Source organism: Musa acuminata, chromosome BXJ1-6 (assembly GCF_036884655.1).
Source record: "Musa acuminata AAA Group cultivar baxijiao chromosome BXJ1-6, Cavendish_Baxijiao_AAA, whole genome shotgun sequence".
Lineage (NCBI taxonomy): Eukaryota > Viridiplantae > Streptophyta > Magnoliopsida > Zingiberales > Musaceae > Musa > Musa acuminata.
This window is the reverse complement of record NC_088332.1, coordinates 44,737,119-44,755,863: the sequence shown is the minus strand read 5'-3', so window position 1 is coordinate 44,755,863 and position 18,745 is coordinate 44,737,119. Positions and strand designations below refer to the sequence as shown.

The window sequence follows — 18,745 nt, the reverse complement described above, 5'->3', positions numbered from 1 at the left end:
GTGATCGCTACGTTTTTCCCTTTAAAGAACTCTGCAGGTTGGTTGTTCTTTTCATCTGCAGAAGAAGCATTTCCTACTGAAATTTTAGATAGAGTTTGAGGTCTCCAATCAATAAAAAGAGCTAACAGCAGTGGAGAAGACTTGTTACCTGCCAGAAAATGAAGTGATTTGTGTGCCAAGCTAAGTCATATCATGATGGACTCTTTACTCTGTTGAGGATGGATTATAAGTATTCTTGGCTGTGCAATTTTCTTTTCCAGTGCAACTTCTTTATCAAGCATGTATGAACACTTCAGCAAAGAGTCTCTTTTGCTGACAATATCAAGTATTCTTGGCTGTATGTTTTGAATGACCTTATCTTTTATGAAGAAACAATACACCATTTAATTCATGAATTCCATTGTTTCATTTTCTTTTTTGCTTTAGAAACTAGAGAAATTTTATGAGCAACCATTCAAATTTGATCTTTAAGAGCAGCAATACTAACATCAATAATAGTGCATCACAGGATCTGGATTTTGGCCAGTAGCTTGGTCACAAAGCAAACAAGTTATTGACTATAAGAGAGAGAGAGAGAGAGAGAGAGTTGGTATGTAGTAAGTACAGTGGGTTCTGTTGAATTCGATTTCAACAACCCTATGCTTGCACGTTAATACCAAAACGAGCGATCCAATATTCAAGTGTTGTCTTTGTGATCACGAAATGGCTTTTGGTTCTTAATTGATTTGAATCCACTTCAAACAGTCGCCTAAGAAGAGAGAATCTGTTGATATGACTTTTGAGAGTACTGCACTTCCAATTTCAATCGAAATTTTCTTTATGAACACTCTAAAGTTCAGCTCGACCAACGCCTTTGGATCTGAAAGATTTCATATCTTACCTATTAAACCAAGCCATCTCCTGCATATATATATATACATATTGGACGTGCTCTTATCCATCTCCATTGACTGTGCCAATACTACGGGCTCAACTCGTTCACCGTGCATCCATGGGTGTTGTTTCTTCGGCAGTTCCTGTGAGAACTTTGCTTCTCGCGGCGACCATTTTGCTCGCGTCGGCAGAGCTCTCATCTGGTGCTACGAGGCATTACAAGTTCGATGTAGGTTACGTACTCGTAGATGTCCGTGAAACCTAGTGGAAGCGGGAATAAGATTTGCTTTTTTGCAGATAACACTGCGGAATGTGACGAGGCTGTGCAAGACGAAGAGCATTGTGACGGTGAACGGGGAGTTCCCGGGGCCAAAGATCGTCGCGAGAGAAGGTGATCGTGTTGTGGTTAAGGTGGTGAATCATGTTGAGAACAACATCACCATACACTGGTACGTTGAGCTCCTTTTGCTGCATGCCGCTCTCATCTCAACGCCTCAGGTCAAGTTTGAGCGACACGAGCTTGGGTGGTGCAGGCATGGCATAAGGCAGCTGCACAGCGGATGGGCGGATGGCCCAGAACACATCACTCAGTGCGCCATCCAAACCGGGCGGAGCTACGTCTACAACTTCACCCTCGCAGGTCAGAGAGGCACGTTTTGGTGGCACGCACATGCCTCTTGGCTGAGGGCCACCGTCTATGGCGCTCTCATCATCCTCCCCAAGCCCGGCGTTCCTTACCCGTTTCCGAAACCGTACAACGAAGTCCCTATCATCTTCGGTAATCAAAAGATCTTGAGTTTATTGTATGGCTATATGAATCATAATCTCATGAACACTTGATGTTGCAGGTGAGTGGTTTAATGCAGATCCAGAGGCTGTCATTGCCCAGGCTCTGCAGACTGGTGCAGAGCCAAATGTCTCTGACGCTTACACGATCGATGGTCTTCCCGGGCGCTTGTATTATTGCTCGGGAAAAGGTAATCTCCAATCGGAGAAGACCGCCTTAGAACTCATCTCGCCATGTCTTTGCTGCTAACATTATGATTTGCATGGTCGATAGATACGTTCAAACTGAAGGTGAAACCCGGGAAGACGTACCTACTTCGACTGATCAACGCTGCACTCAACGACGAGCTCTTCTTCAGCATCGCCAACCACACGGTCACCGTCGTCGAGACCGACGCCAATTACGTCAAGCCCTTCGACGCTGACACCGTCCTCGTCACGCCCGGCCAGACCACCAACGTCCTTTTGCACGCGAAGCCGACGTTTCCTAACGCCGCTTTCCTCTTCGCGGCGCGGCCTTATGCCACCGGGCAAGGCACGTTCGACAACACCACCACCGCCGGCGTCCTCGAATACCCGAACCCGATCGGTTCCGGCAGCACGAAGCTGCCGCTCTTGAGGCCGGCGCTTCCATCTCTTAATGACACTGCTTACGCCACCAACTTCTCCAGCAAGCTTCGCAGCCTCGCGGATGCTCGGTATCCCGCCAACGTGCCGCGAACCGTCGACCGGCGATTCTACTTCACGGTCGGCCTCGGCGCCGACCCCTGCCCCGCGAACCAAACTTGCCAAGGCCCCAATGGCACCAAGTTTGCTGCGTCCATCAACAACGTCTCCTTTGCGTTCCCCTCCACCGCTCTGCTCCAGGCTCACTACTTGGCTCGGTCTTACGGGGTGTACACGACGGACTTCCCCAACAACCCTCCGTCTCCCTTCAACTACACGGGGACTGCCCCCAACAACACGTTCGTGAGCCATGGAACGAAGGTGGTGGTGCTGCCGTTCAACACCAGCGTGGAGGTGGTGATGCAGGACACCAGCATCCTAGGGGCGGAGAACCACCCGATGCACCTCCATGGCCACAACTTCTACGTGGTGGGGACAGGCTTCGGGAACTACGACCCGATGAACGACCCTCCCAAGTTCAATCTGGTCGACCCCGTGGAGAAGAACACCGTCGGCGTCCCGGCCGGCGGATGGCTCGCCATCCGCTTCCTTGCTGATAACCCTGGTAAGCGTACGACCGTGCAATCATATCATCTTCCAGCTTCGGTCAATAACGTTGACGTGGTTGCGTGACAGGCGCATGGCTCATGCACTGCCATATCGACGTGCATCTCAGCTGGGGGTTGAGGATGGCGTGGCTGGTCAACGACGGGGCACTCCCCACCCAGAAGCTGCCCCCTCCGCCATCCGATCTCCCGAGATGTTGATGCTGACCGTTCGATGGGTTGATTCCTCCTCCTCTTGGGCTTGCTGCTTTATTATTATTATTATTATTATTATTATTAATTTTCTTTTGGACCGTAATTTCTAGTGAGGTTTTCGCATGAGTGAAATCGATGTCATGTATGCATGATTTGGTGCAGTAGAGTCCAATGCTCCGACTGGTCCACTCACCACATGCCTTGTCTCGTGTCCTCTCTCGTAAACACCTTAAACAAAGTTATCCAGCCCACGTGGCAGACAAAGCTACGTTGCAGTGAAAATTTTGCCTTGCCACTGTTTCCCTAAACAACACATCATGGGTAGAAACGCATGATGTGGGTTGACACTTATTCCACATGATCTTAGAATGAAACTTGGACAAAGGCTATGGTGGTAGGTGCATGCATGGATGTCCCTATTTGAGGGCACGTACAGCCGCGGAGGCCTCGTGGAGTAGCACTCCCTGTCGACTGCGTGCCCTCAAAGTTTACTCGGATCTCCACCACGTAATGTCTCCACGAACACCACGACAAAAACTCATCATAGTCGTCGATTCTACGTGGCCCCACTCCCCCTCCACGCCAATAATTGGTGGATCAGAAAGTTCCTGATGCGTTGACCGTTGACAACGTCCGATGAGCTCGTGCGCGATGCCGATCGGACGGTCGCGATGGAGTTAGGATCCACGTGGGCACGCGGGCAATTTGGAACGCTCGCATCGCGTCGGCATCGTCACGAACGCTCATTGTCGGCGCACGCTGCGATCACCCGGACGACATGGCGAGGGAGGAGTCAGTGATTCCGCCGTCGTTTGCATCGCCGTCATTCTGAGGGTAAAAGTCCATTCATGAAGTTTGATCCGTAGGCGAAGGACGAGGCCTGCTTTCGTCTTGCTGCTTCGGTGTGGTCCGCCATGCGCTGTGTCCAGGGTGGCCGCCCGGAAGATCCAAATCACGGTCGCAGCGAGGAATGAAAAGGCTGGTTGGTTTCAGAGGTCTCGTGCAGTGCCAAATCCAGGGAGCTGACAAGCTCGGGGACTGCGGAGATCAGTCTTTCACTTCTTTCTCCGCCAGTGATTCACCGCGGTAGTCTCGGCGACAGATTCTCCGCAGAGAAAGGTGGGGCCTGTTGATGGGGTGGTAATGGCAACCACCGTCGCTGCTCTCCCCCTCTCCTCTGTCTATAAAGACAATTCACCACACTGCAACCTCACGCTTGCTTTCCTCTCCCTCTCTATCCCTCTCTCTCTCTCTCTCTGTCCGCATTCCGCTAAGCCAGTCAGGGCAGCTGTTGTCAGATCCAGAATTGAGGATGGAGGTGTACATGGATGAGAAGTGGAAGCTGTCGAAGAAGGGGGACAGGGGAAGGAGAAGCATGACGCAGTCCTTCTCCAGGCGCTGCGCGAGTCTGGTTAAAGAGCAGAGGGCAAGGTTCTACATCATGCGCCGCTGTGTCGTCTTGCTCATTTGCTGGAGAGACTACTCCTGACGAGACCCGTCCTTCTTCTGCTACTGTCTTCTTCTTCTTCTTCTTCTTGTTGGCAAAGATCTTTCAGCTTTATCCAACAAGAGAGATGGTGAAGTCGAAGGACAAAATTAGGTTTCGTGTATAGATATATATATATTTGATCTGATCTCCGATATCAGCTTTTTAGTTCGAGTAATTTGGTTGATGTGGTAAATGGTTGAATTAGAAGCAGAGACTAAAATGAAAGAAGAATCATACAGAGACAAAGTGAGAGTGATGTTCTTCCATTTGCAGCTAATGGAACAAACCATCACCTGATGACATGAACTAGAATCAACATAGATCAGAAGAACATAGACTAAAAATGAAAGAAGAAATCAAGAAGATAAGTGAGAATTATCTCCTTCCTTTTTCAGCTAATAAAACAAACCATCAGCATCTTCAGTCAATCTGATGATAACATGCCCAGAAAAGGGACAAGTGAATTAGATTACACACCAAAACATCTTTTAAGATGTAACATCTATGTCCATCTGATCAGAGACCTTCCAAGGGACCTTTGTCACTTGATCTGCACTGGTTCATCCTTCACAAGTACTAAGCTGATGGCAGAGAGCCATGGAACTATTTCTTTGGACTTACTGTAGCATACTTCAGAATCAGATTGGCACTTGCAAAGAAGCTGATGCTTTTACTGATTGACCATTTGCTTGATCGAGGAAATCGAGCCGATGAAGGAGCTTACTAGTCCGATCACGATAATTAGAACACATACTGAAGCCTGAACAGAGAAATATATGATCAGTCCAACTACACAACATTGCCTATGAGCCATCTAATGAATGATGCCAAGGTACTAACCACTGGCACTCAAGTCTCCTTCAATCAAATCATGCATTCCATGTGAAGATAATTGACTAGGATTCAAGAAAACGTCCCAAAAAATGAAATAGCACATGCTTTTTGTCCCTCAATTATCTTCATATGGCATGCATGATTCGTAGACGACGACTATTAGCTTAAATGTGATACGGTAGATGACTATATTTTACCTGTATAAAATCCACAGATCTGCGCTTGATGCTGAGGTAGCACGAACAGGGTAAAATGAGAGCCTACATGGCATTGATGGTGCGGTGCAAATTAGGAGAACTCTCTTGGAAGAACAAAATATTAACCTCAATGGAAACTTACCACTAGCATTGTGAAAACAGATCCAAGCAGTGCCATCACATATCCTGCAGTCAAAATGAACTATGATTAAGCCTTTCCTAGCAAATTGATAGAGCATTGCAAGTCCAGAAATGTGCGATCAGAAGCAGTCGAGAGTACTCAAATCTCAAAGAAATCAAAACTCTCCTAGAAATGACCTGAAACTAGATTGTTATTTTGCATATATACCACAAGATGATGTGACTGAAATGGTTTCTTGGTTTGCGCTATTCAAATATATTGCAAATTTGTAACTAAGATTTTATGTAAAAGGATTCTGACCAAAGAATGGCAGCGTAAGTGCCACAACCAATGTGGAGAGAACCAGAAATGTTCTGAGCGAGAGCATGACTATATTGGATTGACTAGTTGAAGGCAGCAGCTCTTCCAGACTCAGCGCGACTGGAGTCATAGTCAATGCATATTTTGAGAGTGGATTTATAACCTACAATTCATAGACCAATACGGTTGTCAGTAGAAAAGTAATTAATTAAGAGATATAAATCCTTGGATCTGCTTCATTTACTTATCAAGATCTGGAAATCAAACAGTTTCATAATTTGGAGATTGATTATTAGAATTAGAACAATAATTATATGAAATGATTCATGTAATAGTATTTCCATACCGTAGTCCATACTGCAACCTTTGAAGCCAAATATTGGCGAGGCATGTTTAGTGTAAACTGAGACTTAAGAGAATCACCAAACATCAGATACCCTGCCACAGCTACCGCAGAATACATAATCGTGCACAACACGAAGCTGCATGTAAAATATGCTTTTAGCACAAGTATAACTATTAGTCAGTGAAGATAATAATAATATCTGACAAGAACACCGATTGAAGAGTAGGATCCTCTATAACGATCTAACGGCAACAGTGACGTAGGATCGTCATCGGGAAAGTTCACAAAAATATAAAGTTTCTCTGATAACATAATTTTATGAGTTTTGTATGCTGGAGATGCGCATGCGATCCTGTTACAGTAACCTGACAAAAAATTTGAACCAGTTGTTTCCATCTCAGCAATAAGCGAGTTAATCCTATCAGGCCCAAAGAGGAACCATATTAGAGAGTTCTAATTTCAATGGAGGGATGCGAATGCAATCCCGGTTGTTGTTATTTACCATAATTCATGATCCTCAATGATGGCTTAGTGAAAAAATGGAATGATTTCTGAGGTAATTACTGCCTCAAAAATAAACATGTAATTCTGAAGAGACAACTTGAAAACGTATGCACATTCCTCATAAAACAATGATATTTGAGAATGGTAATGATTTCTATTGCTGTACCAGATTATGAGGACAGTCGGAAATTGAGATGGTCTCTTCATGGAAGAATATATATTTGGGAAAACCGAATGGCCAGAGTAGCCAAAACCATATAATCCAAGAGCAACCGGAAGATCCACCAGATTTAGTGCCCTTCCACCAGGATGGAATCCTATTTGATCTACCACACCCCCCCAGAGCAAGCAGATTATGACCAATATCGTCGCAACCACCCCAGCAGCTGACACAAAAAAAGATGAATACCTCTGGTTCAGGTTCACTAGAACATATTGAGCAGTTGTTAACGAGTTCGGTGAGTTTGCCAAATGCATCACCTGAAAGGTAAGATAGCACACTCAGGTTCTTCAGCCAGACAGTCGGAAGAACTGCGATGGCTGTTGTCAGAGCAAAGAGCTGGTGAGGGCTTAAATCAAGTCCCAAGAAACTTATGCTGGCATCTGGGAATATGAATGTCAAGCTATCACTCACTAGAATTATGTACTCCACACAACACCCCTGAAGAGGCAGCAGTCAGAGTGAATGCTACTTACCGAAAAGTGGTACAAGCACAAGACAAAATTTGCAAACCGAGCTAATAATTCTCAAAGATTTTAACTTACATAAAGTTCCAGGTAGAGTACTATCTGCATCAAAATCAAAATTGTGTGTGTCAGAATTGGATGATCATTGAACAGAACATGTTATGGGGTGCATGAACAGATGGATAGTTGCTTGAAAACTTACTGATATAAATATGCGGCCAGACAGGCCGAATGCCGCATGTCCAATATCAGGATAAGTCTTAAGTCCGGGAAAGCTATCCAAACATCTCTTTAGCAAAATACCAGTGTAGAATGAGATGGAAGCCAGACAAAACAGCAAAAGCATGCCCAGCCATCCGCCTTCTTTGACTGCATACGGTGTCGATAGCAGTCCCACTCCACACAGAACATTAATTCCTGATGATTTACAATATTTTAGCAACTGAATCACAAATCACAGACACACAAATCATGTTTTTCGTATCATGAAAATTATCCTAATGAACTAAGGCACAGACAGAACTCCACCTACAATGCTTTAGTTTAACAAATGTGTTTAGACTTTAGACAATGTATGTTCCAAACTGGTTTTCTTAGTAACACCTAACAAATTCATGAGACTGAATTTTAACAAGGAGCCTAAGAAAGATGAGTTCTTTGGCTGGATGGAATGGTATGAACAGTAGAAACTTAATTAGCTCATTTTAGTTTTTATGAGCATCCTGCACAATTGGAGCTTATGCAAGTGATAAATTTCGTTCAATAGTAACCTCGAATAAGATTCTAGAGAAAGAGAAGAAGAAACATGTTTAGAATGCATGAACAAATAAGAAATTTGGTGCATTTAAGCTGCAATTCTTAAAAGTTGAATAAACTGCCCAGTAAAAGCAGAAAGAGGAAAAGGATGGTGGAGTGCATCGACTTAATGATACCATTGACCACTGCTTGAGCAGCAGAGCATTGATGTGGTGGAGGCAATTCACAGTAAGAAGCAAAAGCAAAGGAGCTTTTCATTGGAACATCGGGAGGAGGAATTGCCTCAGGTCCATCGTGGTCTGTCACCGAATCATAGGACACGAAGGGTTTGGTAAAGGATAGCTCGTCTTCGTGGGTGGAAACCATCGAAGCCCTCAGGAATGAGCTGCCCACGCGGACCAAACTGGATCCTGCCAAGAACCCAACTCTCGGAGATGGCACGCTGCTAAATACGTCGATCGATGGCCTGCAAATTACAATCACCAAACCCATCACGGTTCCCCATTTGCGGCTCTGTTCTTCCTCATTGGATTACGGGAGAGGAGTACCTGTAGCTCTGAGGCCAGGTGGTCTGATAAGAACTGGGATCTCCCCCAATGTGATCGCCGTAAGAGGACGCCGAGGAGGGCGAGGAAGACGATGGGGAGCAGTCGGATCCACCGTGCTGGTGGGCGAGGTTGTCCTCGTCGTCCGTCTCGAACACCACGCCCCTGTCGGGCCCCATCTCTTCGTCCGTCTTCATCGGCTCCCTCCTCTCTCTCTCTCTCTCTCTCTCCGTTCCCAAACTCCTCAAAGCTCGAATCTGTATGCTTCTCCAGGCAGATGGTGGAATCTTCCTCCAGGGAAGGGTGTCTGAAACGGAATTAAAGGGCGGGGGAGAGAGAGAGACAGAGAGGACGAAGGAGTGCACGTACGTAAGTGGTGGCGATCACCGGGGCTTCTCGTACACGTGTCGGAAGGGGGAGGGAACGGTGGCCGCGGTCAGCGCAATGTGCGCGTAGGGAATCGTCGACGGTCGTTTCGGGTGCGTTACGCGGAGCAGATATGGAAACCCACAAAGTGTTACCACTTATGGAAAGTCGGGTGGCCTTCCGATACCAAATTATTCTTTCATTGAATGAAATGATACGATATCTTTCTGAAATAAAGAAAACAGTATATATATATATATATATATATATATATATATATATAAGGTTAAATAGACTAATATGTTTGAATTAATTGGCATTAATCGTGTCATTGATATAAGAGAGGAGATCGGAGTTGGTAAGATCAGCGATCTATTAACTTAATAGATGTAACATTAAATGATTAAAATGGTTAGGTCTACTTTATAACACAATTCGATCTTTTTATTATTTCTCGTTTACAACTAATTAAAATATGATATAGTAATGATTTCGGACTATTATGTGCCTTCAGCTCGATTTATTGATGATGAGATAATTAACAAATTAACTTGTTGAGTATAAATTAATTAAATTTATGTTAATAATATTATACTGATAGTAGTGAATGCTTAAAGAAATATATATGATAAAGAAATATATCATATAATCAAAAAAATTACTTGTAAGAATGCAATATATATTCCTTCATATAATCATGTTTACACAATAATTGGTAATTATTTACTACATCATGCGGAATTCAACAATTAGTAATACATCAAATGAATCAAATATATAAGAATGCAAAATAAATCCTATTGACACAATGTTTACTGCAAACCCCCTGCCGGGGGCAACCTTCCCTACTGCAGAAGAAATCACATCACCTCCTTCACTCTTGCCATCCATGGTGTAGTTGATTTGAAGTTGACCGTGCCGTCGTTACCTGCAAGCACCCTGTACTTGTCCTTCCTCGTGAAGTTGGTGCACTCGAACCCAAGCGTGGCGCCGAGAATCCTCTGCACATAGTTGGCCACATCGTATGGGCTCTTCCCCGCCGAGCACGTCGCCTCCATCGGCAATTGGTTAAGGAAAGTGACCTCGTACACCGGCCTTGGGTTCATGAAGAAGAAGATTGGATCCATGGCTTTCCATCCCCTGGCTGTCGTTGCATGGAAAAACCCCACTCGGTAGTTCATGGCCACCGGCACGATCTGGTCCGTCAGCTCGGCGAAGAGCGCGCTGAACCTTAGCAAGAAGGGCTCCCGGCACGTCGTGCCTTCCGGGCACACCACGAGGTCGCCTTTCGCTAGCTCGGATTTGATGCGCTCCGCGTCGACCCGACGGTCCCTGGTCAGTCGAATCGTCGGTATCGGCGACAGGATCTCCGACAGGCGGGAGATTGAGTACGTGACGGCGGCGACCTTGCGGCCGAGGACCATGGAGAGGACCACCGGGTCCATGAGGGTGCGGTGGGTGCACACGAAGAGGACGCCGCCCTTCGAGGTGGCAGCTGGCGGCGGAGGCCGTCCTCGCATGATGAGCTTCCCGCCCAAGAAAGGTGCAACGGCGGGGATCCACCGGATGGGGATGATCAGACCGATGGTGATTCGGACGAAGGCCACAACGACGCCGAGTGGCATCCACAGGACGATGAGGAGCGCCGTGAGGGGTGTGGGGCGAGCGACGAGCCGGCCATCGTGGAAGACGACGGGCCGAGGCCGGCTTAACTCTTGGCTCTGCTTCAGGTCACAAGCTGCCATCGGAAGGTGATACTGTTCCTGCATGCACCAAATGGAATTAGGGTTCTTATCAGACTGTAACAAGATTCAATCATGGATGCATCAACAGTCTTTGCACCTTGCAAAAGGACAAGAACGACCGCGCCGACGTCCGTCTGCCGAAACCCGCATCAGGCTTGTCATCTTTAAAGATTGCGCGCAGTTTGCAGAGGGGCGAGTCCTTCTCTGCTCGCTTGAAGAAACCGGTGGCATATCCGAAGCGACTGATCTCGAGTTCACGCCCCACAACGTCGTCGGCATGCAGGTGATCCTTCACAAACCTCTCCACCATCACCCGTGGCCAACTCGTCACCACCACTTTACTCTTAAACGAGCTGAACACGTTCCAAGCCGCCATGTTCACATCATCCATGAAGAACTTGGGGAGGACCGCTCGTGCCACCGCTTCCATCTCCGACTCCCGCACCCCGGCCACGGCCACGAAGACCGTGAGCTGTAGGCTGAGTCCCGCCATGCCGATCGAGTGGAGCAAGCGGAGCAGAGGCCACAGGAACAGCAGCGCAGCGAACCGGATCAAGCCGGACGTCTCGAACGCGAGGAGCATGAAGTAAGGAAACGGGTCGACGTCGTCGAGGAGCGTGCCTTCGAGCTCCGACACGATGGAGCCGGACTCAGGCCGGCCGGAATGTCGATCCTCCATCTCCCAACGCCTATCGCCCGTTCGATGATGTTGTATTAATCCTTTGGAGGCAAACGAGGGGGATGGATTGGCGATGGGAAGTTGGCGAGAACCGCGGCATGAGATATATACACAGGGGGGAGCACGAGGTGGCGTCCATGGCAGCGTTCACGGGAACGTTTCCATGGAGGGGGGGAATAGGGAAGCTGAACTGCTCTCAACTACCAAGGAAATGTGGAGGCGTCTCTTTACCTCACACGCCATGCAACGCCAGAGCAGGGGTTGTGAACCTAAACCACATCAAGAAGACAAACTTGTAGGCTACTCTCACTTTATTTGGCCATCCGTTCGCCCTTTATTGACCTTGGTTTGCTCGTGGAGACTGTGCCTACCTCTGACCCAACTTCCGTTTTAATACTCCTAACGTAACGAAGTTGCCGCAGAAGAGACGCAAGCAAGCTCGCTCGCTGGCTTATTTATGGCCGCATTACAGATCTGGTTGAGCTCCATCACTTCCCTTTCGAGACTTGGGAAGCGTAAACTGGCACTCCCTTATCCACATACGCTCTTTGACTTTTGTGTGTGAAATTTCCCACCGTTGACCGAAATCAAGTTTGATCCAAATCTAATCCTACCGTTGACCGAAATCAAGGTTGATCCAAATCTAAGCTAGATTTATGATCAGGTCTCTACGTGGGTAAATGTATTTGCTTAATCTGAGAGATCGATTCATGTAGAGCTGTCTTCTTCTGCGTGGTGTGTACTCATCAAGTTAGACATGAATTACATGTTTGATTTCTGAAAATTGCGAGCAAATGACTTCTACACCAAATAGATTTAGTCACGACTATATGATGCAATTTGCATGAGGATATATATAAATTATATTAGACGCAAACTTCTGTCTTAATTCCAGCGGAAGAATGTGTTTCCACTCTAAATACACTTAGCACAAGCTGAATCACAGAGGGTTGGGCATCAGGACACTTCTGGTTCGGGAGAAGGATTCTTGATGCCGCGAACATGTACAGGTCTATCACTGTGTTCCGTCTTTTGCTTCTTGCAATGGGGTTCTTCCTTCGAGACGAGCTGAAACCTGAAGCAGTAGGACTTCAAAGGTTTCGGATCCTACGGGATAACACCGTTCTCTTCTGTCGGTGTTTGTTTACGGAATTGCGTACGTCTTAAGAGGTCATCCATCATCTCCTGGCATTCATTCACCTCGCTCTACAAAGCTTACCAATGTAAAAACGTGGTGCTAATAATATATGAGAGAGTTTTGACTGATATTTCGATCGCGAGAGGGGAGAAGGCTGAGTAATCTTACCATGTTTTGCACAGGATTCGGATGGGCGAGAAGGGAGAAGGCAGCTTCGCTCCCAGCCAAGGTTTGCAGAGCCGATGCCGCCACGGTGGACTGATGAAACCTCAGGAATCTGCTGTCTGGCCATGGGATTCCCATGACGAGCCAAAACATGGTCAGATTAATTAGGCGGACTGTCTCCGCTGATACAGTAATGATCGTCCGAGATGCATGGGATGTTCGTGTACCTACTAAAGCGCAGAGAAGGAGATCGATCATGCGAGGAATGTACGGGGAGTGGACGTGACTTAAACCCCACGTAAACACTTCCACGTACGTGTAGGCCGTGATGCATGCGAGCCTCCAGTCGAGCGTCTTGAGGACCGCCAGTTCCATCTGCTGGATCGTTCTCGCGTCAAACGAGTGCCCCAATTCCTCCATCTAAATCGATTCATAAGCTCGTCAGGAGATCCTAATATTTCTCTCCAGAAAACAAACAGCATAATATTGCTGCCGTAGGTCGATACATGCATCAGACCTGGAGATCATGCAGTGAAGGCATGGAGACCTCGTCCATCTTGGAAGCAATGGATAGGCAGGCCACCGATAGCAACTCCATCATCCAATCTTCCCATCTCTGTCCACGTTCACCAAAAGAAGTAGGACCGTAGTGAGCTTACTGTTGCCTTGGTGGATGCATGTGAAGAGGTAGCTAAATTACCACAGTACAATTCATGGAGATGAAGCGATCCAAATAATTCACAGCGTTGAACGCCGTGCCAGTGGCTAAATTCAGCCGGTTGCAAACCTAATGTTCATAAAAAATTGTTAGCATCGAGTTGAAGGTACAATCTCCGATGAGCTTTTCGTATACGCAGTACCAGTATGATGTATTGTATCGCTCTGGTTCTTGCGGCAGGCAGATAGGAAGATCGATGCAGCTGATGGGAGTAGCCATGGCAGGGCAAGTACCGGTGCTCCCTCCGCAGGAGATCATGCAGGATAACGTCGCGGTCTTCGACGGCGGCGCTGCTAACCATCGACGGTGGAGGTGACGAGGAAGGAGAAGCTCGTGCAGGTGGAGGTGTCGGGCTGAGAACGAAGGGCTCCTCGTCGCAGAGAAGGCAAAGACCGCTGTCTTCCATCATCCCCATACTGACGAAAAGGTTCTCTGACAATTCCAAGTACCTCGCAGTTTTTGCAGAGAGAGAGAGAGAGAGAGAGAGAGAGAAGTACGCAAGCTGTGGAATCCAGTAGACATCCCATACATCGTTCGCAGGTTTATATGCACCACACTACACGACACGACAGGATATCAAAGGACGTGGTAGTTACAGGCAGGTGATCGCGTAAAGAAGTGGGAGGGTTATCCATGCGGTCAGGTTGGTGGGGGCTTTAAGACATGGGAGGGTTGCCCTCATGAGGAGGGGTAAATGCCAACGGAACAGTTTAACCGATGGCGTGACGGTGCACGAGAACGGGCCCCCTGCCTTCATAAGCAGCGGATCCACGGATGATCACGAATCCGGGATCCGGGATCCGCATCAGCACAGCGATCACGAATCTTGATGACATCTCGACGGAGGACCATTAGGCAAAGCCTGATGGGGACCGTTCACGTTTTTTGACCTCGTCACACGTGAATCATAATTTATTACTGTATTTGAATTCTTAATCGCTACAACTATTATGACACGATTTAGTCTCTTGTTTATTGGAAGGATAAAATTAAGAATTATAATTGATGAGGATAGTAATTATGATAAGATTCGGCCGACGATGTCTCACGCAACAGCACCTGGTCAATGCAGACCGGAACGTCGACCGAGGCGCATTAACATTCTGCCAAAGCTCAATTCTTCACGCAACGCCAACACAAAGTCAGACGCTACCAGCCTGCCCCCTGCAAGCGGGCAGCTCAGGAAGCAGTATGCTTCCCTATAAATACCCTCTCGTTCATTAGAAAGGGGAGGAGACAGACACATAAAAATACTTCTTCATCTGAAACCCCATTCACATCTGCTAACTTGATCATCGGAGGTGTCAGGCCGAGTGCCTCGGCTCGACCTTTGTGCAGGTGCGAAGCCGAAGGTCCCCTTCGGACGTGCAGACGAGGAGTTCCTGTCCGGAGGAGACGGCTACACTGTTCCGATCGGACACCGCACCCGATCGCCTCAGCGGGCTCGAGGAATGCCCCAAGGAGATCCCCGTCGTCCGGACCCGAACCGAGCCGCGTCGGTCCCGAGGCCACGGCTCAAAGTTGTTTCCCACAACAATAATCGAACTGACAATTTTGGTTCCTAATTAAGGAATCGATAAATGCCATCAAAACAATCTTTTTCGTATGAAATCTAGCCCAAAGAAAAAAGCAGGACGCATCCGCCGTGCTTTGAGATTCGTGCGAAGTTCCTCTGAGGCAGCGTGAGATCACTCTAAAGGTCACTCCGCTTCCCTCTCCGATACTGCCTGGAGCAGCGTTTCTATTGCAGGAAGCAGCCGAGGGTTGGCTTCGAGAGGAGAAGCAATCGACCTGCTAAGCAATTACAGCAATCGGAAGTAATTAAGAGGAGGTTTAGCAACAGTAATTGCTCATCAGTCAGGAAGACACTATGAAATGATGTCTCAGGCACGCCATAGTGGAGGACTTATATGCATTTGGAGCGACGATCCACACCTGCACCCTGAATGAAGCGGAGCTCAATGGGTGGCGAAGAACTATAATGTCACAGGGACCGTTTGCGATGTCTCATCTCCAGCTGATAGAGAGAAACTAATGAAGGAAGTCAACTCCACCTTCGAAGGAAAGCTCGATATCCTGTTAAGCTCCATGGCTGACCATTCCATCGGTTTCACTATAGCTTGTAAAAAGGAAGAACAAAGTCCAAAGCTGGTTTGATCTTTACGTAGGTTAACAACGCCGGGGACAAGCTTTCTTAACCCAATCGTGTCTATAACCCCTGAGGACTACAAGTTTCTGATGAGCACCAACTTCGAATCTGCTTTGCATCTGAGCCAACTCGCGTACCCCCTCGTCAAGGCATCAGGAAGAGGAGGCTGCGTCGTCAACGTCTCTGGTTGGTGGACACAATAACGCAGAGTTGCATGTTTCTCATGGCCGTGACATCGAATAGACTCTTGCGTTCCGGCTGCTCTCTATGTTCTCATGCATATGCTTCGGTTGATGCGATCTGAACTTACACGAACGAAATGTTATGAGGCTTCTGCCTTGAGTGTGTCCAATGCCATGTCTACATATCTGCAACAAACCTTGTCACTCCTCTGGGTGGACTTGGTATACCCATGGAAATATGTGGCTCAGAGGAAGATGGCTGTGTTTCCAGGACCGACGGCTGGTGGCCTTGCGGGTGCATGCCATGCACCATTTCCATGGCTCTCTCGAGAAAAGTCTTCCCTGATCTTTGACCATTTGAAGCACATCTCCCCTTCTTCGATGGCGGAAACTTTTGGCTATTGACCAAACCTTCTTAGCTTTATGAGAGGACGACGACTGAGTTGTCTCTCTATCTTCCACCAGAGTCGGAAACCCGATATGAATAGACCTTGACAGCGAAAGGCAAACTCTTCTCATTCTTTTGTAATCCTCCTCGGTTCATCAGAGTTTGGATTTTTGTCTTTAATTATCGCATTCCCTACATTTATTATACATTTTAAATATAATTTCCTTTTCTGTAAATATAAAAAATTATAATATATTTATTAAATATTTTATATTACACTTACAGTGTGATCGCCTAATCCATTAGTTCAACCAATAAACTTCTCATTCAAGGCTTGATCTGATCGATATCGTCCAAAGTAGGAGAAGTCTGGTTTGATCCACTCCCTCTCTGAGTCGAAGCTTCCGAACACGTGAAGCGCATTGTAGTCTCTTCGACCGGTGTCGTAAACTTCTTGGCTGTTGACCCAAATCCTGTGGCTGTGTGCTTCTCCACGAACAGAGACATCTACTTCTTCTTCCACCGCAGAAAGATAAAAGGGCCTCCTTCCACGAAGCCAGCCTTCCGCTCGATTAGGTTACTACGACCGCATAAGAATCGCCGCCGGGCTGCTTGACGATTCTCCAAAGGTTTGCGAGGCGCCATACAGTCCACCACGTAGCTAAACGACCCACCGCGCACGGCGTTCATCCAACCCTTTAGATTTCCCCCCATTATATAAGTAACAGAGAGACCCTGAACACCACAAAAGAAGGAAACCATGGCTGGCAATGCAGTGGATAGATGGTCTCTTCGTGGAACTACGGCTTTGGTCACCGGAGGCACCAAAGGAATCGGGTACTCTACATGTTCTATGCTTTTGAGGGACTCTCATCATTTCTAACTTGTTTGTGATTTCTGGGCAATATGAGTTCAAGTATGATGGTCAACATTCCAGGTACGCCATAGTTGAAGAATTAGCTAAGCTTGGGGCCGCGGTCTATACGTGCTCTCGGAACGAAGAAGAGCTTAGAAAGTGCCTGCAACAGTGGGAGGCAAAGAACTTTAAGGTCACGGGATCCATCTGCGACGTCTCATCTGCAGTGGAGAGAGAGAAACTGATGGAGAAAGTGAAGTCCGAGTTCGATGGAAAGCTCAACATTCTGGTAAGTATCGCAGGAGAAAGGATCCAAAGCAGTAGTAGATTTCTACCACTGATCCACCTGTCGTGTTTGTTCTTTGTGTAGGTTAGTAACGCAGGGACGGGCAGTATGAAGCCGGCAATGGCTGTCACCCTCGAGGAATACAAGTTTGTGATGGGTACCAACTTCGACTCAGCGTTCCATCTGTGCCAACTGGCCCATCCTCTTCTCAAGGCTACAGGACGAGGCACCATTGTGTTCAACTCCTCCATTGCAGGCATGGTGGGCATAGATAATTTCAGTGTCTATGCAATGACCAAAGGTATAAATGAAGCTGGCAATTCGTCGAACACTTTCCTTCCATAAGCTGTTCGACATCATCGTCTTCTTCTTCTTCGTCTTCAGGAGCGATGAACCAGCTCACCAAGAACCTTGCTTGTGAGTGGGCCAAGGACAACATCCGAACGAACAGCGTCGCACCGGGATTCATCAAGACCCCTCTCATCAAGGAAGTAATGGCCCTCCCTCTTCACCTCGTTTAGCAATTTCCACCGAAACCCTTCGTGAAGTGCACAGCGGATGCATGCGTGCGACTGCAGAGTGCACGACGAAAGGTCCTCATGAACGACTGCGGTATGTACTAATGTTTGGCGTCCCGATCGCAGGCACTTGAAAATGAGGCGTACGTAGCGGCGGAGACTCGTCGTATCCCTCAAGGGCGTCTCGGTGAGGTCGAAGACGTGGCGCCTTTGGTGGCTTTCCTTTGCCTCCCTGCTTCTTCCTTCGTCAATGGCCAAGTCGTCGTCGTCGATGGAGGTCGGATTGTGAACGCCAACATCTGATGTCTCTGCGGCGGCTAATTCTTCTTATTCTTCTCCAATAATTGTTAGCTATGGCTAATAGATTACTACCATATGCTGACTGCCTCCGCATTCCGACGTGACATGCAATTAATAATAAATCGAATGTATTTGGGTGAACATAAAAAGCTAAATCGAACATATTGGATATGCATGTTAACAAAAAGAAGATCCGACCCGCCGCGGTCGTTAGATGAGCCCAAAGCGTGGCATTCATTGCTTTGCGACGTCGCGAACCTTTCTCCGTACGGCCCATCTGTTTCTTGACTTGCGTCAACCAAAGTGCGGGTCTCGATCAAACGGCCCACGTCCGAGCGGGCAGCGGGCTCGTAAAGGAACACCGAATCG

The 18,745-nt window shown here is 47.4% G+C and overlaps 5 protein-coding genes across 5 annotated transcripts; 2 read left to right on the top strand and 3 right to left on the bottom strand.

Annotated features, from left to right (window-relative positions):
• The first annotated feature begins 956 nt into the window (after positions 1-956).
• LOC103990169 (laccase-4) lies at positions 957-3,792 on the top strand. Its single transcript, XM_009409226.3, has 6 exons — positions 957-1,102; positions 1,171-1,322; positions 1,407-1,651; positions 1,722-1,850; positions 1,934-2,890; positions 2,962-3,792. The coding sequence occupies exons 1-6, from the start codon at positions 992-994 to the stop codon at positions 3,090-3,092; spliced, it is 1,725 nt and encodes a 574-aa protein (XP_009407501.2). The 5' UTR covers positions 957-991; the 3' UTR covers positions 3,093-3,792.
• A 541-nt stretch (positions 3,793-4,333) lies between these two features.
• LOC135677277 (amino acid transporter AVT1C-like) lies at positions 4,334-9,226 on the bottom strand. Its single transcript, XM_065189418.1, has 11 exons — positions 8,890-9,226; positions 8,518-8,807; positions 7,788-8,002; positions 7,664-7,687; positions 7,379-7,559; positions 7,065-7,284; positions 6,395-6,530; positions 6,049-6,211; positions 5,749-5,792; positions 5,607-5,669; positions 4,334-5,335 (listed from the first exon to the last, which is right to left on the bottom strand). Exons 1-11 carry the CDS (start codon positions 9,081-9,083, stop codon positions 5,246-5,248), a joined length of 1,620 nt encoding a protein of 539 aa, XP_065045490.1. The 5' UTR covers positions 9,084-9,226; the 3' UTR covers positions 4,334-5,245.
• A 684-nt stretch (positions 9,227-9,910) lies between these two features.
• Positions 9,911-11,756, bottom strand: LOC135677275 (glycerol-3-phosphate acyltransferase 5-like). The gene is made up of 2 exons (XM_065189417.1): positions 11,095-11,756; positions 9,911-11,015 (listed from the first exon to the last, which is right to left on the bottom strand). The coding sequence occupies exons 1-2, from the start codon at positions 11,674-11,676 to the stop codon at positions 10,113-10,115; spliced, it is 1,485 nt and encodes a 494-aa protein (XP_065045489.1). The 5' UTR covers positions 11,677-11,756; the 3' UTR covers positions 9,911-10,112.
• Positions 11,757-12,783: 1,027 nt separating this feature from the next.
• On the bottom strand, positions 12,784-14,106 carry LOC135677578 (putative cyclin-D7-1). The gene is made up of 5 exons (XM_065189939.1): positions 13,840-14,106; positions 13,680-13,766; positions 13,497-13,595; positions 12,983-13,399; positions 12,784-12,882 (listed from the first exon to the last, which is right to left on the bottom strand). Exons 1-5 carry the CDS (start codon positions 14,104-14,106, stop codon positions 12,784-12,786), a joined length of 969 nt encoding a protein of 322 aa, XP_065046011.1.
• A 2,891-nt stretch (positions 14,107-16,997) lies between these two features.
• Positions 16,998-18,525, top strand: LOC103990171 (noroxomaritidine/norcraugsodine reductase). Its single transcript, XM_009409228.3, has 5 exons — positions 16,998-17,253; positions 17,354-17,561; positions 17,643-17,859; positions 17,943-18,049; positions 18,203-18,525. The coding sequence occupies exons 1-5, from the start codon at positions 17,177-17,179 to the stop codon at positions 18,377-18,379; spliced, it is 786 nt and encodes a 261-aa protein (XP_009407503.2). The 5' UTR covers positions 16,998-17,176; the 3' UTR covers positions 18,380-18,525.
• Positions 18,526-18,745: the final 220 nt, after the last annotated feature.